Source organism: Aptenodytes patagonicus, chromosome 1 (assembly GCF_965638725.1).
Source record: "Aptenodytes patagonicus chromosome 1, bAptPat1.pri.cur, whole genome shotgun sequence".
NCBI classification, from domain to species: domain Eukaryota; kingdom Metazoa; phylum Chordata; class Aves; order Sphenisciformes; family Spheniscidae; genus Aptenodytes; species Aptenodytes patagonicus.
In genome coordinates, this window is record NC_134949.1 from 87,764,390 (window position 1) to 87,792,381 (window position 27,992).

The following is a 27,992-nucleotide window of genomic DNA, read 5'->3' on the forward strand; positions in this document are numbered from 1 at the left end:
TAGTGTGTTTCAAATAGCACATTTGTAAATGCTTGCTCTTAGACAGGGCTGAAATGCTAGACACCTCTGAAATATTAAAAAAAAATAAGTCACTCTGATATCAAGTCCTAGGGCTTCGCACCAAGGCTTGTATAAGCAATTACCTTTTTGCAGAACTTGGTACATACTGCGCCCCTCAAAACACTAGCACAGGTTTCATCAAGAATGAGGTGGGCACTGCTGTAACTGCCTCTGCACCAGGGAGAAGCATCTGTGCCTGAGGAGCACCACTGAGCTCACGTTCATCCATAAAACAAGGGCATTTTCAAGGCATTTTTTATTCACGAGCAGACACAAGCACGCACAAAGCATCACGTTTCTTTCAGGTCAGCGTCTCCCTTGTTGAAGTTCTCCATTCCCGGGGCTGACAGCCCCTGCCAGAGCACCGTGACCCGGTGGGGCAGGAGAGGTCCACGGTCTCAGGAGGCTGCCACTCCACCGGTCCCGGCCCCGTGCGGCGGCAGCGTCATGGGCGGCAGGAACATGGCCTTGAGCTTGCCCGACATGCTGGCGATCTCCGGGTCCTGCGACTCGTAGGACTTGATCAGCCGAGCAAACTTCAGGACCCCTGCAAGAGAAGCGGTGGGAAGGAGGCACCCGCCCGCCGCCGCCCCATCGGCGGGCCCGGAGCTCCCCGCCCGAGGGGGAACAACCCACCTTCGCCGTCGTTGCTGAAGCCGTAGGCTTTGATCACGTCCTGCTGGATCTGGGTGGCCACGGGCAGGAGGAACTGCAGCATCTTGCCCATGTCGTTGCAGGCGTTGTCCCGAGCCTCCTCCATGCGCTGCGCGTTCTCGGGCGCCCCGAACGCCTTGATCACCTCCGCCAGCACCGCTGCGGGAGACGGGCACACGGCTGCCAGCCCGCCCGGGCGACAGAGCCGCCCGCCGCCCTCCCACACTCACCCTTAGCCTGCTCCGCAGTCAGCGCCGCCGCCGGGGCCTGCGCGGACGCCGCCATGGAGCCCGGCGGGGCGCCCGCGGCTCGGCCCCCTCACGGCCGCTCGGCACCGCCTGCTGCTGCCGCCGCCGGTCCCCCTCCCCCCCCCCACGCGCGCGCATGCGCGGCCCCGCCCTCCCCTGCCATTGCACCAGTGGGTGAGGCTTCCCGCGCGGCGGGAAACCTGCTGGACAAATACTAAAAGAGCTGAAATCACTGCGGCGAGGCTGCCCCGCGCCCGGCCCCGCCCGGGCCGGCCCGCCCCGAGGTGAGGGCGAGGGCCGCTCCCGCCTCGGGCCGCCTCCCGCGCGAGCCCCCGGCCCCGCGCCCCCCGCCCGGCTCCGCCGCCCCGCCCCGCGCTGGCAGCGGCGGCAGCCGCCGCGAAGCCGGGCCCTGCCGCGCCGTTCGGGCGGTATGCAGATGAGCCGCTTCCCATTGGTGCAGCGGCGCGCACGCCCCGCCCCGCGGGGGGGTCGGGCTCTCCGCTGCCGCCGGCGCCAGGGCGCGGGCCGCCGGCGCTGGGGCTGCCGGGAGCGGCCGGCGGGAGGAGCGGCGCCGAGCCCCGCCGGCGGCCCCTCAGCCGGCGGCGTTGCTCCCCTCCCGCCCCCCGCCAGTGCCCGCCGGCGGGGCCCTTGCAGGCCTCTTCCCCCGCCGGCGGGCCGTTACCGGCCCGCTCACCGGCTCCTCCGCGGCGTTTCCGGAGGCGGTGCCCGCTCCCAGGCGGCGGGTACCGGCTGCCCGGCCCTTCTCAGCAGCCCCGGTTTTCACCCCCCTGCCTGGAGAGCGCGTTTCTGCCTGCTCCCAAGGCGAGCCGCTCGCCACGGCCCTGCTCAGCCAGGTCCCCTCCTGGCCCCAGTAAAAAGAAATGAACACAACGGAGTCTGTTTCTGGAAGGGTCTTTTTGTTTGGGTTTTTTTTTTTTAAGAGCGTCATATATATATTTATATATATAAATTATTAGAATGTGTGTTGGGGCTTGGGAGTGCGTGGGGAACTTCATTTGGGTGGTTTTCCATAGCTGGGTTGTTGGTTGGTTTTTCTTTTCCTTTTAATGGTTAAGTAAATATATATACGGGGACCAATCGAGAGATACAACTGTGAAATCAGACACGCACGCGGGGGCAAGGGAGTCACAAGTTGCTACATAAAACTGCCACGTCTAATAGGATGTGCATGAGTTAAAGTACATCAATTAGAATGGGTGAGGGGAAAGGGGCAGCCGCCATCTTAAAGAGTCCCAGGACGCAGTACGCTCGGCCACATCAGCTCTCCCCGCGGGGCTCAGAAGGGGTCATGGTGGTGATTGCAGTCTTGAAAACAGTCTCCTGGTGCTTTGCACCTCGTAGCCGTGCCCGTTCCCGTCAGCCGTGGGAAAGCACAGCCACCATCTTGCAAACAGTCTTGCGGTGCTTTGCACCCCGATGGCTGGGACCCGTCCCTCTGCAGGCAGGAGCGGCCGCTTTTGAAGGGGTCCCGTAATGCTTTGTTTGCATCTGAAGGGATGTTGGAGAACGGGAAGCTGCTCTGGCCAATCTGAAAAAGTTCCACGTTGCTTTTTTGTATCGCTAAGCAGTATCTTACACCTAAAGGGGGGCGGGGTGTGAGGAGGCATCTTGAAAAAAGGCTCTGTTGGGTTTTGAGTTACTTCTTGGCCACACCTCCTCCTCGCAGAAGCAGAAAAGGCAGCAGCATCATGTACATGAAGTCCTGTAACGCTCTGCGCTTTTTATTTAATGCGACTGTTCCCCCAAAACAAAGGATGGGGCTGCCGCCATCCTGAATTCACGTCAGTCTTTGTCTTTTTGAGCTCTGTGCAATGCTGATTCTGTCTTCTTCAGAGCTCTGCTGAAATCACGTACCGATCGTTTCATGTCCGTTAGTGGTGTTTCAGTCCCTCCCCATTTTCTCGCCTCCACTTTCTGCTCCCAGGATGCCATCCTGTACTTTTTGTCCCGTCTTCTCTTGCACTCTACTGCATGGTGGGTTCAGGAGGTGTCACTCTGCAGCTTCCCCTCCCCCAGGATTTGGTTGATTGATTGCTCCTCTTGAGAGAAAGACATGAAGATGTCACGTTGACAGTAAAAGTCCACTTAAAGGGGTTTGTCACTTTCTTTCTTCAGGTGGCTAGGATAAAGAAGAGGAACAAGGTGATTGTGAGAGAGAAAAAGGCAATTTAGTATCTCCCACTGCCTTTTGTTAGTCTAGACCCGCACGACACTGCCGGCTTAGAAAGTTTTGCAAATCCTTGAAGTAGGAGATGCTATCGAAAAGGTACAACATTGCACCTCTCTCTTTCCCAACGTGCTTCTCCATGCACTTCCGAAAGCCTCGTCTTGGCAAAAGCATCCAACCCTTACGAATGTTTGGTATTTTGGCAGGGGTATCAGTCATAACCGTATTAAGCATGTGTAAAACATGCAAGTTTACCCCTCCCACCAGAGGAGAGGAGCTGAGACCCCACATGAGATTAGCCACCCAACAGCCACTTGCCAAGAATGACCTTCCTGGTGGCCAACCCACAGCTGTGCCCCAGTGGCAAGGCATCCCTGCTCCCAGGTGTGGGCTCAGGCCGAGTCACCCACTTCAGGGCAATGCTTCCCTGTCCCCACTGCCTCTGCCACCCCCAGGCCAGGGCTGGGCCTGGAGGTGTACTTGTGAGGACAGAGTGGTCTGCTCGCCCTGCGCTGTGAAGAGAGCAGGTCCATGCACCTGTAGTAATCCTCCTGCGTCGGGAGCGGCACGCCGTGCAGAGGGTGATGGGCGTGAAGCCACTGCTGCTGTTCCAGAGCCAGGCGCTGCAGCTCAGCTGACTGCGCGTGCATGGCCTGGAGCTGATGTGCTGCTGACATGGGCGCGGAGAGAGAGCCCGGCAGGTCCCTGTAGGGTGCAGCTGCAGCCAAAGACGAAACAGAGAATAAACAAGTTAATGTAACAGCTCCGTCCTCACCCATGGCCCCATAGCTCAGTCAAGACTACTGCACTTCCCTTCCCAGCCCTGCCCATGTGCAGGACTCGCTCATCCCGATAGTGTAGGCCTGTCCTACGCCATGCCAGAGCTCTGTTTAATAGACCTCAGTTTGGTCCTGCGACCCTTCGTGACCACCCTGCCCCTTGGAGCTCTGCTGGTGCTCTTTAGAGGAGACCAGCAGTCCCTGTGAGCATCCTTACCAAAAAGCTGGTGGCGCAGCACTTCATTCTCATGTAGAGGGTGAGGCAGGAGAGGGTTGGGGATGGTTCCAGCTGGGTACGGTATCCGGGTGAGGTGTGATCCCGAGGCAAGTGGGTCAATAAGAGGGTGAACAGAGGCTGAGGCTGAGAAGAAAAGATATCACAAGATAATTGTCCCATGCTTTGTAAGAGGTAACATGGAGAAAGGCACAAGGCACAACAAAACAGACATGGAGAGTACCACATCCTTCTGAGTGTTACTCCCTTTGCCTGCATTGAATTTCACGTGAACCAGTCTGGCATAGCTCTGTCCCTACGCTCCTCAGGGAGAAGTACTGCTCCTTAAAGTCAATTCTGCAAGGACCTGCTCTGCAATCGTGTCTGTACCCAGTATCGTGCCTATCTGACACACAGACTGTCATTCATGTGCATTCTCATATTGGGTGCTTCCATTTCCAGGTCTCATCCAGCACAGATGCTCAGTGCCAGGCACTCAAGTTTGCAAGTACTTACCTAAGGCTGAAATGCAAGGTGCTATTTGTATGAAAACTACCCAGTGTTTCGGACTCACTGCCAGAGTGCTGGCTGGAGGTGCCCAGCTACAGAGTGTCGGGGAATGGACATTCATTTGTACCTGATGCTACCTCTGATTAGTTGCGGCTGCTTAGAGCGGCAACTGTGACTCTGCCACTAGTTCCCACTGACCGCTCACAGTACCTGAGAAGGCACAGCGCTTTTTCCTATTGTATTGTTTGGGCTTTGCTTCCCCAAGATTTTCATCCCTAAACTTCTTTTTACTTTGCTTTCCTGTAGGATGTGGAAATGGAAGGGACCACCACTCAATTCTGAAGGACAGCAGCCTCCAGTTCCTTACAATTAGCCCATCTTCTCTCCCATCCCATCCCACCATCTGCAGCAAGAGCCATAGGAGCAGAGAACCAACACTTCATTAGTCCCAAGAATACTGTTGAAACTGTTGCTAGCAGGGTTCCCACTGCCTCTGCTGACCACAGTGCGAGGGATGCAGTCCACAGCACCACCACCCTGGTAGCCAGTGGTACCCCAGCACTCCTATTGCGTCCCCAGAGATCCAGAACTAAAGGACACGGTGCAAACAACTCTGCTCGCCACTAAGCAGCAAACTCACAGACATCAGTGTCTTTGGTGCGATGGGAGTGAGGGCAAGGCTGAATGACCATGATGCTGACCTCTTCTGGCTGAAGAGGTGGATCTGGGGCCTCAAAGTCTAGTCTCAGCAGCTTTTGGGCTTCCCCAGGGCCAGAGGGAGAGAGCGCAAGGAGGGCGCGATAGGAGGGAGAGCAGGGCTTTGTGCAGGGCACCACCACCATGGAGTCCTTACCTGCATGTATGGCATCCTGCTGGTGGAGATGGAGGTGGGAGTGGATGTGGGAATGCTGATGATGATGAGGTGTCACATTGAGCATCTGCAGCCGGGCCAGAGGGTCATTGCTGAGAGCAGCCACCCGCTCGGCATGCTGGCGCTCAGCCGCCAAGCGCTCGGCGTAGGACATGTCGGGACGAAGGGTCGGGCCAGCTGCCAGCGCCAGCCTCTCCCGCTCCAAGTGGCCCAGCCCTGGGTGGAAGGGAAAAGCGGGATGAAGGCCGGGGGCCGTCTGCAGACTCAGCCCACCATGGCGTGGGAACGGATCCATGGCAGCAGCTGGCACAGCGTGGAGCTGCTCCAATTCGGCTGGCTTGACTTCAAAGCCGGGCTTGAGACGTTCACGCAGGTCCCGGTCCCTCAGGTCTCGTTCACGGGCTTCTCGCTCCCTCAGCTCTCGCTCCCGCGTCGCTGGATCACTGCTGTAGATGGCCGGCACGTTGTACCCCAGCAAGCCTGGGTCAACCGCACCCAGCGGCACATAGAAAGGGTGGTTACGGTTGCTGGGGGACATGACATGGGGCCGTGCATATTCGCTGAGGGTGCGCAGAGCTGGGGTGTCGGGGCCCAGGTACGGGGGAACAGTTGCTACAGCACTGCCCTGCTCGAAGGAGGGGCGGTGGGGAACCGGCCCGAGGGATGAACACTCAACCGGCCGGCCCTCCTGAGCCATCTTCTGCAAGAGAGCAGAGAAACCAGCGTCAGGGTCCCAGCACGGAGCGGCCAAGAGGGTCCTTGAGCATCTGCCCCGGCTGCACTGCGGCAGTGGGACATCCAGACCTACCACGCTCCTCTCCAGCTCCCGCTCCTTCTCCCGCTCCCGCTCCTTCTCCCGCTCCCGCTCCCGTTCCCGCTCCTTCTCTTCCCGCGCCTTCTGTTCAGCCTCTCGCCGCACTTTCTCCACCAAGTCTGCCCTTTTCTTGGCCAGCTTGGAGCCATCGAGGGGCACAAAGTACAGGTCTGTGCGGGAGCAGGAGTTGAAGCCACGGTCTAGGTGTTTGTTGAATCTGGGGGCGAGAGGCGAAACCTGTCAGTGCAGAAGGGGGCTGGAAGGCAGGGATGGGGATGGGGACAGGGACAGGGGCAGGCAAAGCCGAACCCTGCACTGTAGGAAAGAGCATCATGGAAAATGCAAAAGGGCGCAGCTGCATCCCACGCGTGGGGTGACCTCCCCTTCCCTGCCCCATACGTCCCTCCCCAGCCTGGGGACACCCCCCGGCCCCCCCCCCCCCCCCCCAGCTGCCCCTCACCTGGCTGACTGGCTGGCGTGGCTTGGCACATCCACTACCTTGGGAGGCGGTGAGGGGCTGCGAGCAGGCGGCACGGGGCTCTCGGGGGGCTCGTACTCCTCCGATGGCTCCTGCTTGATCTGTGCGGCACTGAGGGGGAGTGGGGGCGGCGGGGGGGCCGGGGCAGCCATGCTCCCCGGCAGGGGTGGTGGGGCAGAGGGGGCAGGCGAGGGGGCTTTGTAGCCCCCCGCCACGGGGGAGGAGGCCACCCGGTAGCCGGGAGGGGTGGCTGCCCGGAAAGGGGCAGCCGAGGAAGCGGGGGGCGAGCCCGGCTTGTAGGGGGCTGGGGGCTGGAAGGTGGGGACGGGGGAGGCCGCCCGCTTCCCGTAAGGGGCCACAGCTGAGGGGGGTACCGGGGGTGAGACGGTCTTGTAGGGGGCCGCGGAGGGGGAGGCCATAGTGGCAATGACAGTGGAGAGGGTGGTGGCAGCGGAGGTGACCGGAGGGCCAGCCCCATGGGCAGGGGAGGGGGGCGGCGGTGGGGGGAAGGTGTAGGTGGCAGGACTCTGCCCTGGGGGGTGAGCGCACATGCCGGGGTAGCTTCCTTGGGAAGAGGCGGCAGAGGAGGACGAGGAGGAAGAGGAGGAGGAGGAGGAGGAGGAAGAAGGAGCTGCGGCAGCAGCTGAGGGAGCCTGGCTGTAAGCGGCCTGGCTGTGGGGAGGGTAGAGGCGCAGCCCGTAGGTGGCATGGGAAGGGTGATGGCTGTTTGAGTCCAGGCCGTGGGGGTAACCCCCGGGGGGCTGAGGGGGAGCTGCAGCTGCCGGGGAGACCCCCCCACCGCTCCCGTGGCCATGGTGGTGCTGCTGGGGTGGCTGCTGGTGATGGGGGGGCTGGCCGGGGAAGGGGGCGGCAGGGTGGGAGCTGGCGTTGCCCAGGGGGCGGCTGTAGGGGGGCGGCCCCTGGCTCCAGACGGGCTGGGAGGGCAGGGAGGGCTGGGTGTACTTGGGGGGCTGGCTGGACACAGAGAGGCCGCTGGGCGGGGGGAAGGAGTGGCCGTAGGACGCACTGTAACTGGGCAGGGGCTGGGCCGGGGAGGGCTGGGGGTACTGGGCTGAGGAGCTGGAGGGTGGCAGCGGCGGCGGGGCGTAGGGGTAGCGGGAGGGGGCTAGGGCCGGTGCCTTGTCCTGCCCCATCCCATGGGGTGAGGGAAGGTGGCCGCTCAGGGCCTGCCCCACCATCCCCGGGGAGCTGGAAGTGGCCACCGCGTTGTTGAGCGGGCGCAGGGCCGGGGGGGGAGGCAGATTGGCAGAGACGTGGGGGAAGGAAGGGGCTGAAGCCGGGGGGGCGGCTGGAGGGTTGGCTGGGGGCGTCTTTTGAGGGGGGAGCCCCCCGACCACTGACGCCAGCGAGATGGGGGTGGTGGGTGGCGGATTGTGCTTGGCGCTGAGAGTCTGCTCGCGACCCCCTGGTGCTGGGAGCCCCCCCACTCCGCTGGTAATTTTGGCCCCAACCTGGACCACATTGGCCGTAGGGTAAAGAGGAGCGTGGGCGGAGGAGGAGGAGGAGGAGGAGGAGGAGGAAGAGGAGGAAGAGGAGGAAGGGGGAGCAGAAGGGGCAGCAACAGCAGAGGAGGAGGAGGCAGGTGTCTGTGGGGCTTGAGCCTGGAAAATGCGGGAGGCCTGACCCTCCAGCTGGGAGTGGTAGCTCCCTGCAGGGGGTCCCTGGGGGTGCACCTCGCCCGGGAGCCCAAAGCTGGGTTCGGGTGGACGGGCCAGGCTGTCAGGAGGGGGAGCTACTGGTGGGCTCTGGGGGAAGAGTGGAGGGTGGTGGTAGGAGTGAGACGGCCCCTGGGACAGCACAGAGGAGGAGTCGGAGTCATTCTCCACGCTGCCAGGGCTGTAGACACTGGGTGAGGTGCTCCTGTTATCCTGGTCAATGTCCCGTGGGTCACTGCTCATCTCATCATTGAAGCTGTGGCCATCAAGGCTGTCAACGTCGGATGGGGATGGAGGGCAGGGCAACTCCTGAAGTAGGAAGAAGGAGAGAGATGTTATGTGGCCTCCCAGACCATGCACAGTACTTCTCAAATTCCCAGAGAACTTGCTTTCTGACCTTTCTCTGCCAGCACTAGAAAAACCCCACAGAGGGAAGGAGACATCGTCTGGCAAGGTATAAGTAACACCAGTCCTCCTGCCTCCCCTTGGAGCAACTTCAGTGCTCTCAGGTCCTTCATGAGCATCACACGCTCAGGGAGGAGGTAACGATGGGCACCTTGTGTACAGAGGCAGCGAGGGAGGGCAGGGAACTGTTACAGATGAGGTTGAGAATGGATACGAAAGGTCCTAGCACCACTATCACCGGCGATGGCGATGGGCTGTTGGCCAGGGTATGATTCAGTGCTACCACCAGGTGGCACAGAGCAGTACACACCACAGTGCGCCCAGCACAGCCCCCAGACCCAGAATCGCTCTTCTTGTCCCTGCAGGGCTCTCCCTCGGTGAGGAGACCCACTCCCCTCCAGCCCCCTGCCCCAAGTGTTTCCTCCTCTGGCTGCCCCACTCCTTACCTCCCCCATGTCCTGCACTTCCCAATCCCTGCTCCTCCCTACCACCTCTTGCCTCAGGCAATGAAGCAATGAAGCATTGGTGATTCAACAGTTAGCATAGACAATTAACAAGTGCCTCTCTTGAGCCTCGGGGCTTACAAGAGAGGCTAAACTGTAAAAAGATCACTGTTGAGCTGAACTGAACGGAGTGTCCACGTGGAGAAATTAAACAGGTGTAACCACAGCGGTTTAATTACAATGACCTCATAATGCAAGCAAATATCCCCATGTTTGCAGGCCTTTAAGGCCAGTTCCCTGAACAGGCTAACGGGGAACTGAGAAGCGCAAGAGCTGAGTCTTCCTCCAACCAATCCAGCCCGGTGCTGTGGGCATTTCGGAAAAGCCCTGCCACAACTATGCAGAGCGTGTGCGTGAGCAGGTTTTGCACAACCATCACCCAGACCCCACCATGACTTAAGGATCTCCGTTTCAGACTGCTCTGGGGGAGCAAAAGAGGCTGAGTCTAACGTGACTGGCAGCTGCGCACGGAGCCAGGCTCTTGCCACTGAGCCGGGAAAGGCAGGGCACATGCCCAGCTCCGAGAGTGCGGCAGTCCCCTGCAGACAAGGCAAAAGAGACGGAGAGCCTGCTGTCTGCTCAGTCATCACTCCTGGTGGCGTTTTTGTAGCCAGGCAGATGCTATTTAGGTTGGAAGAGCTGCAGTGCGAAACCCAAGGTGCCAGGGCTCCCGAGCAGTGGGAACCTCAAGCCAGGCAGGTGGGAGCAGCACAGGTAGGGAACAGGGGACTCCTTTGCCCTGAACCCAGGACATGCCAGCAATCACAGCAGGGACAACTCACCTCGGTTTTGGTTTTTTTGGGAGCGTTGGTGTCCTCCCCTTCACTCTCCGAGATCTCTTCTGTTCGGCCCTGCTTGCTGCCCTTGGGGGTGCAGGATTCCTCCACCCGGCCTTTCTGCAAGAGAGAGGAGAACAGGGAGGTGGGAGGGTCATGGGGAAACTTCCCACCCTGCCAGACCTTCACAGACTGGTGAGACACAGCCACTATGGCGTGTGTGTTGAAGAGCTTAGCAGTGCAACACTGAGCCAGAATATGGCAAAAATTAGCTCTAAACAGGGCTGGTGAGACTGAAGACCGTTCTTGGGAGATGATGGGAAGTGCAAGATGCTGAGGATGAAAGAGGGATCCCACCCATTCCAGAGAGCTAACGCAGCATGGGTTCCTTGGTAGATCCCTTCTGGTCTGCATCCCTGGATCCCCAAACAGATCCTACCCAATCTGGGCAGTCCCCAGGCACCCCACGCTCGCATACTAGCTTATACTACCTTTGTCGCCTGTCGGGATTTCTCAGCCTTGCCATCACTGCTGGAGGTGCTGACGCCCCCAGGGGAAGCTCGACCCCGTGACCTGAGCTCCTCTCGGGGCCCTGGAGTCTCTTTCTTCCGTCCACTCCGCATTGACATCTAAGAGAGGGATCACTGGATCAGTCCTGCTTTGCATCTCCCTCCACTCCTGCCCTGTCCCCAGCCTCCTGAAGTCTCTGAACCCCTGGCACTCCACTACGCCAAACTCATGTCCACGAGCTTTGCTGTGAGCCTCAGTCCCAACCCACAGCTCCAGCTTGGCTCCTGTGTCTCACCCCCCCCCCCCTCCCATCTCACGTACTGAGTCCTTGTTCTGTCGTGTCTTCATTCTTTTGGGTGTGGGACCCCCATTCTCCTTGGTCCGGCTTGATGAAAACATAAATTTTTATCACTCCACAACCCCCTTCGGCTGTTCCCGGGGAGGCGGAGATGGGCAAGAGCAGTTCTTCTGGAAGGGGGGCTTACACCAGCAATGCAACAAGATCCCGGTGAATCCTGAAAGGCAGACAAGGAGATGAGAGGGGAGAAAGAGTGAGTGGACTGCAGGACATCCTTTTGTGGTCTGCTATAGAAACATGACAAAATTATTACTGTTTCCTTAATTATTATTTACAGACGCAAGGATCTTTACCAAAAATGCAATAAACTTCCCCATCAGAAGGGGAAAAGATTTGGCCACTCTCACATCTCATTTCCAATTTCTAGGAGTGATACCCACACGATGTGAGGCAGGCAGTCCTCCAATTTTTTGGAGGAAGCAGAGAGGAATGGTTATCAGTATGTTGATTGTCCTCTGAAATCATTTTAGTATTTCCATTTCCTTGTTTATTTGATCTTCAGAGAGAGAGAGGGAAAAAAAATGGGAAAATGCTTTAAAATGTTCCTAATGACAATTTTTCTGACTTCATAAGTTCCTCTTTGCACTTGTTGTCAATGCAGTAAGTTACACTATCCTTAACTGGCCATGTGCTGTCATTAGCTAGCTCTGCGTAATGAGCCCCCAGTGGCCTTTGCTGAAGAGGTATTATATAGCCCTGCCCTCTCCAGAGCATATGCACATGCATACATGCACCAGCACGTTACGCAGAAAATGTGAGAAGTCTTGCTTAGGCTGTTCGGTGTCCAAGGTACACAAATAGGTGCAAGAAAATGCATTTAGCTTTGATTTTGCATGACGCAAACAGAATCAACTCTGTTTAGCTTGAAGCGCCTGCCTAGGTCTCCTTCTTCTCTATACACTGGACTGCTTCTCAGTGTACCACCTAAGAGTCATGCCCAGAGATGCAAGAGTACATCCTTACACTTTGCAGCAGCTGGAAGATTTCTGAGCTCCCTCTGAATAAATTTACAGCTTTGTGCTACGTCCAAAAGCACCATAGATATTTCATACCCTGTTATGCCACACAGTTCCTAGTTTAGAGTATGAAAGCACCATGATTGTGTTAGCCTGGGAACCGGACTGAAGTGATTCAGGGATGCTGCTCCTGAAGCTAGTTTGCTTGGCTCCATCCAGCTCAAGACCTTTTGCACTGCACTGTACTGTGCAGGTGTAACCAAAAAGAGACTGTCCTTCCCCAGCCTGTCATTTGAGCTCCTATATTCAGCCTCTGGAATGGACAATCTGCAAGAGAAGGAAATGTGTCCGGTGGATGAGGCATCAGGAGAAAAGATCCACATCTCCTGGGTTATATTCTCTGATCTGGAAGCACGGGAAAGTTTTGTGAATAAGTATAAGAAGACTTGAGATTCGGGACTCCTAAAGGCCATCCCAGACCTGGAAAGATCAGCTTCTAGCTGGCCAGTGCAGGAGCAGTCTGGATGCACTTTCAGTCCTCTGAGAAGGGAGCTGAAACCAGGGATCAGAGCAAAGGCACCAGACAGGAGAACTCCTGGACCGCCTGTGCAGCCCTGCTGCTGGACTGTGTGGCCCTGGAGTCGCTGCATTCCTCTGCCTCCATCTCCCTACCTGTGAAAAGGCAGTAATGACACTGGCCTGTCTCTTGTGGGGCTCCACATCTTCCCTGACCAATGCTTAGAGAAACCCATCCGGAAGGTACTTGGGAAGAGCAGGGGATTGTTTGTTTTAATTTCATTAATATTTTATTTGACCCTCATCATGAAAGCCACAGGGGACTCATCCAGCATTAATTCCCACACACAGCAATTCATTAACTGAGACCTCTTCTTTAATAGAAAAATAGGTCACGATGGTTTATAACTGACCTAATGGAGGCAGAGCACTCTCCTAATCTCTACCAGCTGACATGTTTTACAGCCTTACATTTCTGTCATACTTTGGCCTTTGGTTGCTAATTCAGCCAGTTACACTGATGCTATTCTAGATAAGCATCTATAATTAACATTTCTTACATGAAACAAACATTGTAAGTAAGGCTATCCTAATTTAACCCAGCTTCAACACATGCCATGTTAGCAACCTTCAAGTATTAGCTCAGCTCTGAACACACACAAGCAGCAACAGCACATTACCAATATGTCACTGCTCTTTACATTCAACAGGGATGCCACCCACACCTCCCACACCAAAGAACCAATCATCATAATGCAGCGCACAGGTCTCACTTCAGCTTTCCAGTAACCCTGTAATGACAGTTATGGTGGTCTTTCCAGAGAAGTAAGTCAGAAAAATAATATACAGCCAACCACATACTGAAACTTCCCTTTTTAAAAGAAATACCAACTCAGTACTTATGTCAGCCGCTGAATATGCAGTACCAAACAAAGCCAGAAACAAATAGGTACGTTTCAGTAGACAATTAACCACTGGGGCAGAAGTTTCTATCACTTAGAGAGAGACGACTTTTCTAAAATATGTAACAGAACTGACGCGCACATTATTAGGCTCAGTACAGCAACCGTTATGTCAGAGGCCAGATGAGAGGATCACAACACTGCCTTCTAATTTTAACATCTATGAAATAAAAGTTTGCAATGTGAGCCTTGACAATTAACAAAGTTACACCTAACCCTTCCCGTCACCGAAGATCCCTGTAAATGTCTCTGAAGAGTTCTTAGGGCTCTGTGGTTTTGGAAAGGAAATGAGACATTTGGCAGGGCTGCTGTCGAAGGTATAACCTTTTCCTGGCCCTGTGAAGCCCTTTACAGGTTTGATTGAGTTATGAGGCATTGCGAATTGCTATTTTCTGTTTGCGTTTCATTCAACCCAGCTTGGTTTGGCTTACTGCCCAAACCCCTCCATATTCTCGTGTAAGCCCTGGTGCAGTCTCCTGCAAGCAACACGCACTCAACAGGCATCCCCACATGGGATCCAAAATGGATCCTGCTCCTCCTCCTCCCCAGCTTCAAGTAATTCTCCTTGCCAAAGGTGGACTGTCCTGCACAGGCAGCCAGAAGATCACGGGCTCCAGTTCCTCTTCTGTTGAAGGACGCAGATAAGCTCTCTCCTTCCCAGGCTGTAGTGTGGAGCAACTCTTCACGGGTAACAAAACAGGAATCAAGTCCACCTCAAATGAGATGCACTCAAGTTTTACCTACTTAAGTATACACCCTTAGTCTCTCTTAGAAAGCTGGGTGAATGTTTGTCCTTGGCTCAGGATAGCATTTACACGTTAGATTGAGGGTCTCAGAAAATAAACCTTCCTAGATGGCAACAGAAGCAGAGGAAACGGGAACAGGACCAAGTTGTCTGGGATGGTGTTTGGGGGCTTGGCCAGGACTGTAAATGACAAATGAGTTATGTGCCCCAAAGGCTTGCACATGCCGGGGCTGCACACACAGGTACACCCAGCACATGTCCCAACAGCAGGGAGGCAATTTCCAGTGAGACAGGGAAGCCTGGGAGGTGCCTCCAAATCCACAGAGGGCTGAAGGGTTTTGTCACTTCGGCTGGTGCTCAACGGCAGAGCAAGCTCCAGGATGGGCAGCCCGAGTCCGGGGGTCCTGTCTGCTTGAGAAAGTTAAAAGCCAGCTAAGGTCCAGCTAGCCATCCCTGGGGCCAGTGACAGAAGGGAGAGCTGAAGGCTCCCAGCATCCATGCCACTGAAGAAAAAGAGCTAACACCACCATTACTTCAGCAGCATTTCTTTAGCTAGCAGACATTTAAGGCCTGATCCAGTCCTCACTGAGATTAGCTGCTGGTACTCAGCTGTCAACAGTTACCACGGTCTCTTCCCTTTCTTTTCTATTACTCCTCTCTTGGGGGGAAAAAAAAAAAACACCTACCTGGTTTTATTATCTACTACTCCCGATCTTCTCCGACTGTAACATCCCAGTAATCTCAGGTGGATTCAGACCTGCTCCAAGCAGGACGGGAGGTGCAGCAGGCAGAACATGGCTATGGTACATGACACAGGAGTCCCCCCTGAGCTAGCCAGTGATGATTTGGGGGTGGAGGGGAATAGCACTGATGTAGCCTCCTCTCTCCACCAAGGCTCTGCCTAGGCATTGCCTGGTAGACCATACACCTAGTTGGAGGCACTGAGTGCAAAGATGTCAAGGTGCATGGCTGGATCATTCAGTCTCCAAGAAGAAATGAATTAAAAACTCTGCCACCCATCAGGACCACAAATGCTGCAAGAAGGGGCAATTTGACAGCATCTGTATTTTTAAATAAAATGGGACAGTGCCTGTTCTCTGGTCCTGGGGGTGATTTGCATTACACAGCTTGCACCCGGATGACAAAATTCTCCTACCTTCCAAAAGGGGATGGACACATCTAACCTGGCCACTGGCAATCAGCATGGTCCTACGCTAACTCCTCAACCACGCTCAGGCATCATCTGGGAGAGCACTCGTTGGCACAGACCAAAGACCGTACAAAGGAACGCCATGGTAATGGACAGCCAGTGCTGTGTACCAGTGTTGTTACTGTAGACACAGACTGCATTATCTTCCACTAGATGCCAGACCATGGAAAGTAAGTTTGGAGTGAGACGTCAGTTCCTCCTTTAGTCTAAGTACAGATGTTCTGAAGTTCAAACCTCTTGTTTTCTTCAGTTTGGAACTGCTGGAAGTACACAGTGACTATTCCTTAAGTCATTTTTTGAAATGTAGGAACTACATCCAAAATCCTACATGAAATCAAAGGCATTTGGCTGCAAAGAAAGGGATTTAGAAGTCAGAAGATGTGAGAATTAAACTGAGTCTGTTTCTCTGCAATTCATTAGCTCTGTGTTCCCATCCTGGTTTTCCTCTTCCCCCTTCTGCAAAGGGACGGGTTAGCACTGGAGGGAGGACCCAGGGTGGCAAAACGAACACAGCTGCTTTCTAACACATTGGAGATGCTGGAAAGTGTCCTGAAAGTAAGATGGGATGATAACCAATGGATCCCTCTTGACAGGTAAAGATCACTCAGAAGGGAGTGCCCACTGGAGCAGTATAGCCAGGGGACACGCAGCATGGGTAGGAAGTCAGAAGTTGGCATATTTATATATACTGCCCAGTGAATGACAGTCCCAGGCAATCCATTTTTAATTCCTGTCTCCATTTCCCTCATTCCCAGAAATTTAATCGGGGTTAACAACGGTGTAGTATCTTGAAAACACAAAGTTTTGTCCAAAATACTGCAATCAGACAACCTGAAGTACAACACTTCCCAGTGGCTAAGTACCTGACTTCATGTTTGAACCCTGGTGTCTTTCTATAGGGTATGCTGGAGACAGGGAGGGAAGGAAGGGGAAGGGTGCTGTGTTTAGTGTTAGATAGCAATAAATGAATAGGTCAGGGTTCAGGTTGCATGTCACAGTCTTATTGTCAGTCTTTTGATTGAGCGTGACACTACTGTTAAAAGGGAAAATGATTGTGTGAGCAAACGGATTAGGATGCCAAAATGGTTGAACACCAAGATGGCAGTGGGCAAACACTTGTGGCTAATATTATTGTGGGCGTGACTATTCCCATGACTTGCAAATTTTTTTTACTCAGTAAATTTTGTTAAGAAGAAATATATTTACGTGACACCAAACGAAAGGTAGTTTTGAAGCACAGGCATTTTTCTGTCTCCTACAACATAATTACAACACTGGGTGGATGCAGGGGCTGTGAACTCAGTCTGGAAGGTGGATTAATCAAGGAATAACAGTGCAGACCTGATCAAATAATCATACTCCAGTTAAAACTCTTGCCTACCCAGTGGATGAAGTTTAACTACATCCCTCCCCCAATACTAACGTGAAGCTGGGGACTGAAACGCTCATGAGCCCAGGCTGAAGGCAGTGAGCGTTAGCTAAAGCTTTCTCCACCTGCTCGCCCGGCTCCCATGGGCCACTCCTACGCCACTGCACACACACACCCCCCCATGATCAGAGCACACACCTCCCTGTCCTCTGCAGCCCCCCAACACTGCGCGTGTGACAGGAGTAATGGTTTTAAACTGAAAGAGAGTAGATTTAGATGGGACATACGGAAGACATTTTTTACAATGAGGGCGGCGAGACACTGGAGCAGGTTGCCCAGAGAAGTTGTGGATGCCCCATCACTGGAAGTGTTCAAGGCCAGGTTGGACGGGGCTCTGAGCAACCTGATCTAGTGAAAGATGTCCCTGACCATGGCAGGGGGATTGGAACTAGATGATCTTTAAAGGTCCCTTCCAGCCCAAACCGTCCCGTGATTCTATGCCTAAAATAATACCTCCCAGACTCAATCTGAGCCAAGAGCTGTAATCCTTTTCTTATATGTACTTGTTGACTTATTTGTCAACAGTACTTGTTGACAAATTCACTTATCATGCTACACCTAGGTGCTCCTTCTCCCCAGTAAAATGATAAATAAAAATTAAAATGCTCGTATTTCAGGAAAGGGTGCCAAATAAGAGTACTAAAAATAAACTGGCAGAGTGCTGGCAGTCTTGGGAGATAAAGCCAGTTTACATTTTATTAAGTCTATATTAATGTTTTGTTTTCTTAATTCTGCACAACCATGAGGACTAAGAATGTTATTTTAAGTATGAAGGCTGTAATTCTGGAACCTCCATTCAATGAAAAACATATCTGAGAAAAAAAAAATTCTGATGAGCAGAGTGAAATACAAACAATTAGAGCTAAAGCGAGGTACTAAATAATAAAAACATTCATGCATTTAACAATAGCTTAATTTACAGCATAGAAGGAGATATTAATTTTTGCAGAAGCAACTGAAAATAGAGTTTGATTCACTAAATGAAGGTTAGATGTACTAAAGAAGGTTACATTAATCCTAAAACAATTCCTGAGGGCACACTAAAATGACTGTAAGTATGTAACAGATTTACTTAAAAATCTCAGAAGAATCATTCAGTCTCCCCAGAGGAGGGCCTCTCGATCTCTTGGAGACACAGGCTGGCAGAGCCTAGTGGAGGATCACAAAACACACCACACTGGGCTCTTCCCTCTGCGAGTGGGATGGAGGCCTACGGACGCATGATGCAGAGGAAGGACACATCACACTCTCCATACTCACTATTTTAAGAAGTGCAGCGCCTGAGCACACCTCACCTGTGGAACTGTTTGGGTTTAAGGGTCTATTGTAATACTTAACACCGCTCTTTTTATACATAGATGTCCCTTTACTAAGGAATGGAAAGTAAATTACTCAAAGACATTGCAGGCTAGTTGCCCAGAGACTCAAAGGAAGATGTTGGCTGGAAGTGACCTCTGCAGGTCTCTGCTCCAAACTCCTGCTCACAGCTGGGCTGACCCCAAATCTAGATGGGGTTGCTCAGGGCCTCGTCCAGGCAAGTCCTGAACAACTCCAGGAGCGAAGCTTCCCCAGCTGACCTCGGACATGCATTCCAGTGCTGAAACACCCACTACCAGTCGTAATTTCCTTGTTGCAATTTGTGACTGTGACTCCACGTACCATAGCTCCTCACTGTTAGTACATGGAAGTTATCCACCTGTCAACCCATCATGGTTCCAGACTTCCGCTGCAAGCCTTTACTGGGGAAAATTGCTGGTAACTTTGCAGCTGCAGGACATATAGAAGAATACAGGAAACCAGAAGCTGAATCCAAAGTCAGGGCAGCCACATCATCCATCCCTCCCTTCAGTAACAGACCAGTGAAAAGCATGGTCACTCCTTTCTGCCAAGACCCTGCATCGTTCTGAAGGTGGCAGAGGGAGGTCCGGGCAAGGATATGACTCTGCTTAGAGCCCTCAGTCCCAGGCAAACTAGTCAAAGTGTAGAGAAGAAGCTAGAAGGATCAAACTCTGCAAATGGATTTGAATGAATGAAGTGCTGAAAGTATCAGGCTAGGTGGACGAAAGCCTGCTGGATCCTCACAAGGATCAATGTCCTACCTCCCAACAGCATTAAATTAGGAGACACTGTCAGTATCGCAGATAATCATGATTTAAGAGAGAACTTAAGAGAATAAAACACTGAAGAAACAAAGACAGGATGGATACGGAAAAAGGGCAAAGGGAAGCCAATGTGGCTGATGAGAGTAAATTAATAAGGGTAGTAATGAGGATGAGAACTAACTGAGGAGAACTGTAGAAGGACTTTCCAAGAGGAGTGATCGGGCAATTAAATGGCATGTGAACTTCAATCTAGATAAACATAAAGCAATGCACACAGAGAAAAAACAACTCCATCTCCACATATTAAATGATGGACTCTAAGCTGACCAGTGCCACTCAAGAGTGATAGCCTTGGGATATGAGAGGCAGATCCATGAAAATGTCACCTTGGCATTCAGCAGCCATCAAGAAAGCAAACCACATGCTAGAGATTCCCAAGAAAGGAACTGAAAACAAAACCGAGAATGTCATTATGCCCTTGCACAAAGCCATGGTTTTCCCAGATCTTGAAATGTGTGTGCAGTTCTGCTCCTTCCATAGGAACTAGAAAGGGCAATGAAGAGGCATGACTGAGTGGGTTAGACATCTGCATCCAGAGAAAAGGGTTACTAAGTGAGGACGTGATCAAGGACTGCAAAACCATATATGAGAAGTAGAGGTTGTGTAGGAAATAATTTTTCACTGTCTTTTCCAGTATAAGAACTGAGGACCATCAAATAACACCACAAAGAAACAAGTTCAAAACAAACAGAAGGAGATAGTTCTTCTTAAAATGGGTGGCTGCAGGATTTCCAAAGGACACTATGGGTGCTAGAAGTTTGCATGGACTTGAGGGGAGACTGGAGAGTTTCATGCATGAGAGAGTAACTGGTGCTTACTGAACAGTAAGAAACCACATCCAGCTATGGCAGTCCCTCTGCTGAAAACAGTTGGAAGCTGTAGGAGTATCAGAGGAAAACAGCACGTAAGCTTGCCTTAATTCACACTCCTTCCTAGGGATTTGGTAGGGACCACTGCTGGAGCAACGGACTCTGGACTAGATGGACCTAGTAGGGTCATTGGTATGTTTTTAACAAGTTCAATAGTACAAAGTGCTGTGATACACTGAAGAGAAGTGACAAGCACACCCGCCCTAAGAACTTCTGCTCATCAGTAGGGAGCGCTGAGGAGGAGAAGGCATGTTATTTTGAAGGCATCAGGCAATGTATTATCAAGCAATCAGAAAAAGTATTAATGCCACTGAACACTGCACTTGTCAGACATCCTCTGGTAGACCATGTAATGCTTCAGTTACCCAACATCAGTAAAGATGAAAGTGGATTGCAGAAGGTGCAGAAAACAGTTTCCAGAATGCTGAGGGACACAGAGCATAACAGGGGCAAATGAAAATCATTAAGATAGAATTCACTAAGTTTGCAAAAGAAAGTAGCTGGCATGGTGCCCAAAGGGACCCAGGGATGCCCTTTTTTTTTTGATTCTGTGTTTCTAGGGATTCACGACTGACAGCAAAGCCAATGCGAGAGCCATTTGTGCAAAGGGCAAGCGTCTGAACAGGAAGAAGACAGACAGACAGATCAAGAAGGAAAGGAGTGAATTGGGGCCAGGGAGATGGACACAGAACAATCGTACAGCAGGCCTGAGACACTGATAAGCTTTGAGTCACTCCCTTGCTTGGGATCTCACAGCTTTTCCTTGGTCTACAGAACTGGCCAGTGGGATGATCCTGCCCTCACCCGTAGGGCTGAGAGAAGGGAAACCCAACGGTGTGTCACAAGAAGATTTACCCAGGAAGAGATCACTGGAGGTCTCCACTCAAACCCCCTGTTCATAGTAAACTGCAAAGCTAGATGAGGTTGTCATGAACACCTCAGAGAACTGAGTTTCCCCAGCCTCCCTGGGAACCTGTGCCAGTGCTGAACCGTGCTTGGGAGGAAGGAGAGTTTTTGTCTTACATACTTCACCAAGTTCACAGTGAAGTACGATTATAGTTCTTATGATTTTACAAAATCAGAAAACATGACGTTTATGGCTAGATCAAGATCTTCCTGGTCACAATACAACAAAGGATTACAAGTCACAAGTATCTAAAATTCTCCCTGATCCCAAGAGAATTCAAAGCAAGCAATTCATGCCAAAGTGCTACCACCTACGGATACATAATCTACCTCACAGATACAGGCCTCCACCTCTCAAGTGGGCACCTGAGCCCTGAGACTGATCCCAAATTAGACTCAGACTGGACTGCCAGGAGAAATGGCATGATGGCAAGTGAAACCACTGCCTGAGATATTTTTAATGCCTTGGGTAATTTCTGTCAAGCAGCACGTGACAACCTGTGGGCTGAAGCCTGGTGCACAGCTATGGCACAAGCGTGACCTGTCCTGGCAAAAAGACCTCACACGTGGATCCATTGTGAAAAAGCAAGTCCCCCAAAGCTTGCCATTGAGAGGCCACAGTGGCCCATCACAGAATTCATTGGTGGCTGGTGAAGGCATGGGCTGAACAAAGTTTGCAGAAACACTGGTAAAGTTTGCAGGTGGTGCTGAGGCAGGTGAGATGGTAAATGATGAAACAGAAACTCTGGCACAGACCAGTTGGCGTTACTGCTGCAATGGGGTCGCACAGAAAGACAAGCGTTTTAATTATGGAAGATTTTTACATCAAGAGCAGAATAATGTATTAAGCTTTCAAGGATGAAGATCCAAGGATAAACAGAAGCTCTGAAAGGCCTTGTAATTAACAGCTGATAGCAAACTGAACACGAGTTCCCAGCACGAGATTTCTAAGGGGGCTATTCCTGAACGAATGAAATCCACCAGTGCATAAAGAGAGGAATGCTCTTCAGGAGCAGGAATAGAGATGATTTTTACCTGACTATATATAGGATCGGTGGGACCATTATGGGAGGAGTGTGTGCAGTTTCTACCTACGTACTCCAAAAAGGATGCTGACAAATTGAAAAATTCCAAAAAAGAACAAGAAGGAAGTCTGATAACTCCTCCCCCTTACAGTAAGAGCCTTAAGAAGCTCAATATATTTAGCTTATCAGAGGAAAGGTTAAAAGGCGACTTGACCATGGCCTATGAGTACTACAAAGGGACAATATTTCTGATAGCAGAGGGCTCTTTAACCTACAAGACAAAGACCCCAGATCCAATGGATCTAGCTGAAGCTAGACAAATTCCACACAGAAATAGTGCGAAATCTGAAAAGTGGGAGAAATCAGTCACTTGAAGAACTTGCATAGGGATCTAGCATATCACTGGAAATCTTTAAGGGTTTATTTTATTCTAAAATAAATACGCTAATATTTTCTGCAAAGACTGCCAGGTGACATTCCTTGCCATGTGCTGTACAGGGGAGAGGACCAGACAGTTGATTGGAACAGGTTTTTCAATGCTAAAGTCATTAGCAGTCATAGAGAGGTTGGCCAAGAGGTGATGGGGTCTAGCTCTGGGTGAAAATGTACTTTGAAAGTAATGGTCTAGCAATGTATGAGGAAAGCTTGATGGATAATCATGACTGGATAAACCGCTCTTCATAGAGGGTGGATCCTCTTCATGTGTCTGGCAAACGCTGAATAATTCTGAGGAAAATCACATCATCTATTGCACTGCCTGAAAGAAAAGCAGTAGTATATCCAAAATACTATGCTGTAGATACAATTTATATCCAATACACTATGTTATATGTATCAATATAAAATTTAATATAAGATATAACATTATGTATTATATAAGATATATAATACTCTGTAGAACATATTATATATTGTGATATATATACACAGACATAAATATAAATATATATATACACACACACACACAGAGTATATCCAATCTACTGTCCAAAGAGACGAAGGTTGCTCAAATGCAACCTTCACTTAAGTGATCTATAAAACAGAGAGACCCTGTGGAAGAAACAGGGTATCACCAAGTGCCTTGTAAGGCAGGGAAGTACAAGACTAAAATTTTCCAGCTAGACTGATCTATGATGAACAATATCACCAGGGCAGGAGACATGAAGGAAGATTGAAAGCAACCAGCTACCCTCCTTCAGCAAAGCCCAGACAGACCATCATTGGCTAAAATTGCTCAGAGAAGATATTGCAGTTACCCTTTGGTTTGTAGGTGAAAATACTGCCACAACAATCAATCAAACATTGCTATTTTTGCAGAAGACAGTAACAAATCAGTGTTTGCTGCCACAACAAACACAGAAAACAGACTGTTGGAGATTTCTGCAGGAGCATTATCAGAACTGGAAGCAAGGCAACGCTTCTGAAGGGATCGCTTCCTCACAAAGTTGACTTGTGTTAAACTTTTAACATATGCCAAATCCTCACCCCAAAACGCTCAAAGCCCAAATGAGCCAACCAGACTAAGGTAGAGAGGTGAAGCTCAAACCACTTGAGCTGGAAACATCCCCTTCTGTCTCATCATTCTCCATACAAGTCTCACTGAGGACATGGGTTGTGGGCCCACAATTGCCCACCACATGACTGGAAGGACAGAAAGATTCTCCGGTGTTCAGCTCAGCGTGACACAAAGAGCAATGGGACATGTACCTGGCCAGCCTGGCAACACGTCTTGGGCACCGTTGCAGCTTCAGTAACTCAGGCAATGCACCGAGACTGAGAACCTCATGTTCATGTTAAACCATCCGCTATGACCAGCCTTGGGCAGTGATCACATTAATTAATTCTGCAGAGAACACATACCCTAGGTGTAGCTCACTTGGTTAAGAGCATGACTTTCTCAGGGATGCCTCCACTTTTAAACACACTCAGAACTTGTGTTGCCTTCTCCTTTGGCCTTTAAGACATTTGTAAAGCATTACTGTTATGTACTTCACTAGGAACGGTCCTCAAGAAGTACAGATGGAAGAGATGAAGTGATAAATGCAGGAAATACACTTCATACTTCCATAGCATCTCCTAATGGAGGAAGAAGGAGATCAGAAAATCCACTGGAGGCAAGAATTTTTTTTGTCCAAAAGAGAATGGGAGAAAGAAAACCCAGAACTGGGGAAGATACAGCCTGACAGAGGAGGAAATCAGGTTCTCAGAAGAAAAGGCAGACACCCAAAAAGGAAAAATATAAGATTGGGTAAACATTCAGGTAGATATTTAAGGAGGGACACAGCTGAATAAATGCTCAGACCAATTCCAGAGACTGCATTTGTGAGGGTATTGCACCCCAGATCTGGTAAATAAATATCCTTCCCTACACAGCTCTGTATTCCACAGCGACTGCTCCCCTCAACTCCACCTCCAGCCCCCAGAAAAACGCTGATGAATGTGGGGGAGCTCCAGGAGGAATCAGGAAGGTATATAAGGAGTGACAGAGGCTGAACTTTGGGAAGAGCAAAACCTGCCTGATTCATTTCAGTTACAAATAAAGGCTGCCCCTCTTGAAGAAAAATGCAGATCAAGTAGCTTTTAGTATAGTGATCCCACTATGCTATAGAATCATAGCTCCTTGCGTGCCCAGTATTATTTCGGAATACAAGTATGCCCACAAGAAACCTAGCTGTAATTCCTTGTGCAGACAAACCTAAAGGTGAGAATGCCAGAACCTTTCAGAGACATCCAAGGGGTAAAAAATCTGGGGGAAGAGATAAATACATACGAAGAGAGGTAAAGGCAGGCTACCGCAGCAGGTTAAACCTGTTAATCTTCTTCATTAGGATTCACTGCACATTTAATTTTCAAATGTTTGGAGGGGTTTTATCGTTTCCAGCATGATCCATGGTACTATATGTTCACTTCTTAATGGTCATACTTGAAAAGCTCCCTCATGAATCAGAGTTGGAAAAGTCTGGTTTGAAAGACCAGATCATTCCCAAGAAGTCGGGGAAATACACAAACGATTGGTTGTGCAGTCACTAATAACAAATGTAAAAATAACAACTTGGCCAAGAAACAGGGAAAAAAGGATGAAATTCATTCCAACAAACAATTTGACCATTCACATTTACAAGTGTCCCATCCATGGGTAATGATCTTGGAGCTCCAGCCCCTCAGGGATGCATATGCAGCACAGCAGTCATGCACAATACCCTCGGGCCTAGAAGAAAGGAGGGTCTAGCTTTCAATTCAAACAACTGTGGGATTTAGGTTACGAAACTGAGGTAACCAGGCATGGATTTGGCTGATGCACTGACACCGACACATTGATTCTGGTGGGAAGTCAGGGCTGAACTCTGAAGCTTTAGGCATAAGGATACCTGCAGGATGTGTAACCATGCTCCACCGTTCAGGTGGACACAAAATGAATGGCATTTCCAACTCCTTCTCCTCTGCTCTCCTGCTACACACCTTAGGATAATGGTCCACTACTTTCTCCTCACTTTTGCAACACTGGAAAGCATAGCGGTTCCCGTGCAATTCACCCAATACAATCAGAGATAAGGAAAACAGATTTGAGTGGCTAGCTCGGTAAGGACACGGGTAAGCTCCCCAAGAAACCACAGCACTGCAAAATAGACCCTGCAGACAAAAGCCACAGAAATTCTTACAGTACCCATCCTGGCAACTAAGTAACTGGCCACAGAAGTCAAGGCAGCCACAGCACCGAGACAAATGCAAAGAAAGACACTGCCTGTCTCGAAAGCAACTTCAGGAACATACAATAGCTATCAAGGCAGAATCAACAGCAAGCAAAGGCAGCGCGTAAAGTAATGCCACGGTGACCAAATGGCTGCCACTTCAACAGCACAGCGGCCACTCGGCAAAATACAAGCGGCAATTCGCTGGGCAACAACAGCCGAGGCAGCCACAGGCCAGCAGCCTGCAGAAGCCAGCGGGGCAGAACCACCACCGGCTCAATGGCACAGCCGGAAGGACAACGTGGGAAATACAGATGCCACTTCTCCAAAAAAACTCAACAGCAAATGGACAACCAGCCCAACACAGAGAGGGATCTCCGCCAGTTCAAAGGGAGCGCAAACACCATCCTAACGCCGCCCAACCGTACTGGTCTTGTCCGCTCCCCGGTCCCCAAGTAGCAACCTGGCGTTTCACGGGAGCGGGCAGCAGGTCCCCAGGTTGAGGGTGGCATCGGGTGGGGCTGAATCCCACCCGTGCCTGCCACAGAAACGGAGGGGGAGCAAAGACGCGTCTCAGCGGTCAGATCCCGACGGAAACATTATTTCCAAATATTCCTGCCCGCTCCCCAGCCGCACCTGGGCAAGCAAGGACAATACGAGGCTCCCCGGGAGGAGGGGGCCGCTCGGAGGCGGCTTCAGGGGCCGGCAGCGCGGGAGCCGGCCCGGCAGGCAGCGTGCGGGCTGATCCCCCACCAACATTCCTGCGCGTTCCTCCCCGCACGGCGCCGGGCCGCAAACTCGGAACTCCCGCCTCGCCCCGGCCCCCCCCCCCCCGCACGCCCCGCCGCCGGCCACTCGCCCCCCTGCCCCCGCCGAACTTTCTGCTGCAGGGAAGGGGGGCTCCGCGGGCGGTGACGTCACGCCGAGCGCGCGGCGGGGGGTGTCCCCGCCCCGGGACCCCCGCGGCGGGCGCGGAGCCCCCTGCCCGCCCGCCCCCCCCGCCCCCGCACCCTTTCCGGGGGGAAGGCGCTCCGCCGCCGCCGCCGTCCAAGGCAAACAAGCCCCGGGCGGGCGGGGAGCGCCCCCCGGTGATTTACGAGCGCTCCCAGCCGCGGCCGGGACCCGCCGCCGCGGGGAGCGGGATGGGGCCGATGGGGCCCCCGCCCCGCCGAACCGAGCCTCCGTGACCCGCGGCGTCCCGGCACCCTCGCCGCATCCACGCCGGGGAAGGCACCGCCGGGGGGCCCTTCCCCAGCGCCGCGGGGGTTAACCGCCATCCCGCCCTCGCCCCCCCCCCCCCCCCCCCCGCTTCGCCCCCCTCCCGACAGACGGACCGGAGGGAAAAAAAAACACCCGCGGAAGAATGCAGCGAGTGGGCGAAAATGACAAGCGGGGCGGGAGCGGCTGTGAGCGGGCGAGGGACTCACCGGCGGCTCCGGAGGGGAGGTCGAATGAAGGGAGGAATGGAGGCGGCGAGGAGCGGGGGGAAGGGATTTAAACGCTGCCCCCCCCCCCTTTTTTTTTCCCTTTCCTCCCTCCTCCTTTTCCGCGCTCCCTCGTTTCCTCTCGCGTCTCCGGAATAACCGGTCGGTGGCGGGGGCAGCGGCTCCGGGGGGGTGCGGCGGGGAGCGGGCCCCCCCCCCCGCCCCGCGGCTCTGTCGCCCCCTCTCCCGCCGCGCACCCCGCGTTCAGGCGCCGCCGCCTCTGCCCCGCCGCCCTCCCATCGCTCCCACCGCTGCCCGCCTTAGCCACCTCCCATTTCCGAAGAGCCCAGAACAAGCCCCCCTCCCCCGCCCCTCCGCTCTGTCACCCCCCCAGCCGCGATCGCCGCCGCCCCTCCCCGCCTCCCTTCCCCGCGCCGGCCGCAGGGGCCCCGCGAAACACCCCCCCCCCCCAACCCACCCGCGGGGGGCGGGAGCGGGCCCGCGGGAAGCGTGGGACGGGGCAGGAGGCCCGGACGCGGGGAGAGCAGCCAGCCCGGCCCCCGCCCCGGCCGCGCCCCGCTCCCCCGGCTCTCGCCTCCCTGCCCCGGCGCCGGCACAAAGGCCGGGGAGGGGGAAAGCCCGGAGGAGCCTTTTTAGCAGGACGGGCCCGGGACGACCGAGCCCGCGGGGGGGGGGGGGGGGGAACCCGTCGGCCGGGGCCGGGCTCCCCGCGGCTGCGGGAGGGGACTCTGCCGGCGGGAGGCGGGGAGCGGGCCCGGCGGCCGGCGGGGGGGGGCGGCGCGGGGCCGGGGCCCGCGGCGAGGCCTCCCGGGGGGCGGGGGCGGCGGCCGCCCGCCTGGCGCTCATCAGCATGCAGCGCGGGGCCGGCGCGCGCCGGGGCCGCGCGCGCTCCCCCCCACCCCCGGCCGCCTCCCATCCCCCGCCCGGTTACCAGGCAACGGCACAAAGGGAGAGCCTCGTGCGGGGGCCGGCGGGGGGAGCCCGCTCCGCCCCGCCCGCAGCCGGGCCGCGCCGGGCGACGGCGCCGCTCCGAG

General features: G+C 53.3%; 2 protein-coding genes and 1 non-coding gene across 6 annotated transcripts; all 3 read right to left on the bottom strand.

Annotated features, from left to right (window-relative positions):
* Positions 1-298: 298 nt before the first annotated feature.
* Positions 299-1,036, bottom strand: C1H12orf57 (chromosome 1 C12orf57 homolog). Its single transcript, XM_076328809.1, has 3 exons — positions 945-1,036; positions 697-873; positions 299-607 (listed from the first exon to the last, which is right to left on the bottom strand). The coding sequence occupies exons 1-3, from the start codon at positions 997-999 to the stop codon at positions 459-461; spliced, it is 381 nt and encodes a 126-aa protein (XP_076184924.1). The 5' UTR covers positions 1,000-1,036; the 3' UTR covers positions 299-458.
* A 101-nt stretch (positions 1,037-1,137) lies between these two features.
* Positions 1,138-1,197, bottom strand: LOC143155977 (U7 small nuclear RNA). The gene has a single exon (XR_012994531.1). It is a non-coding gene; the product is annotated as a U7 small nuclear RNA (small nuclear RNA).
* A 670-nt stretch (positions 1,198-1,867) lies between these two features.
* ATN1 (atrophin 1) lies at positions 1,868-27,953 on the bottom strand. Of its 4 annotated transcripts, none has more exons than XM_076347068.1 (10): positions 27,890-27,953; positions 11,008-11,201; positions 10,668-10,805; positions 10,183-10,296; positions 6,799-8,801; positions 6,333-6,555; positions 5,507-6,224; positions 4,147-4,290; positions 3,688-3,868; positions 1,868-3,102 (listed from the first exon to the last, which is right to left on the bottom strand). In XM_076347068.1, exons 2-10 carry the CDS (start codon positions 11,083-11,085, stop codon positions 3,069-3,071), a joined length of 3,633 nt encoding a protein of 1,210 aa, XP_076203183.1. In that variant the 5' UTR covers positions 11,086-11,201; positions 27,890-27,953; the 3' UTR covers positions 1,868-3,068. The 4 variants fall into 4 exon arrangements, with proteins under 4 accessions (XP_076203183.1, XP_076203191.1, XP_076203166.1 ...); XM_076347076.1 differs by lacking the exon at positions 27,890-27,953 and adding an exon at positions 27,416-27,434; XM_076347051.1 differs by lacking the exon at positions 27,890-27,953 and adding an exon at positions 26,941-27,178.
* Between the last annotated feature and the right edge of the window lie 39 nt (positions 27,954-27,992).

What these genes read in the sequence shown, in the direction of transcription:
- C1H12orf57 (XM_076328809.1), bottom strand. Translation starts at nt 999, where the DNA reads ATGGCGGCGTCCGCGCAGGCCCCGGCGGCGGCGCTGACTGCGGAGCAG. An exon ending in GACTGCGGAGCAGGCTAAGG is followed by an intron (nt 874 to 944) that starts GTGAGTGTGGGA and finishes CGTCTCCCGCAG; the next exon opens with CGGTGCTGGCGGAGGTGATC. An exon ending in CTTCAGCAACGACGGCGAAG is followed by an intron (nt 608 to 696) that starts GTGGGTTGTTCC and finishes CTTCTCTTGCAG; the next exon opens with GGGTCCTGAAGTTTGCTCGG.
- ATN1 (XM_076347068.1), bottom strand. Translation starts at nt 11,085, where the DNA reads ATGTTTTCATCAAGCCGGACCAAGGAGAATGGGGGTCCCACACCCAAA. An exon ending in CCAAAAAAACCAAAACCGAG is followed by an intron (nt 8,802 to 10,182) that starts GTGAGTTGTCCC and finishes TTCCTACTTCAG; the next exon opens with GAGTTGCCCTGCCCTCCATC. An exon ending in GGGAGCTGGAGAGGAGCGTG is followed by an intron (nt 6,225 to 6,332) that starts GTAGGTCTGGAT and finishes GCTCTCTTGCAG; the next exon opens with AAGATGGCTCAGGAGGGCCG.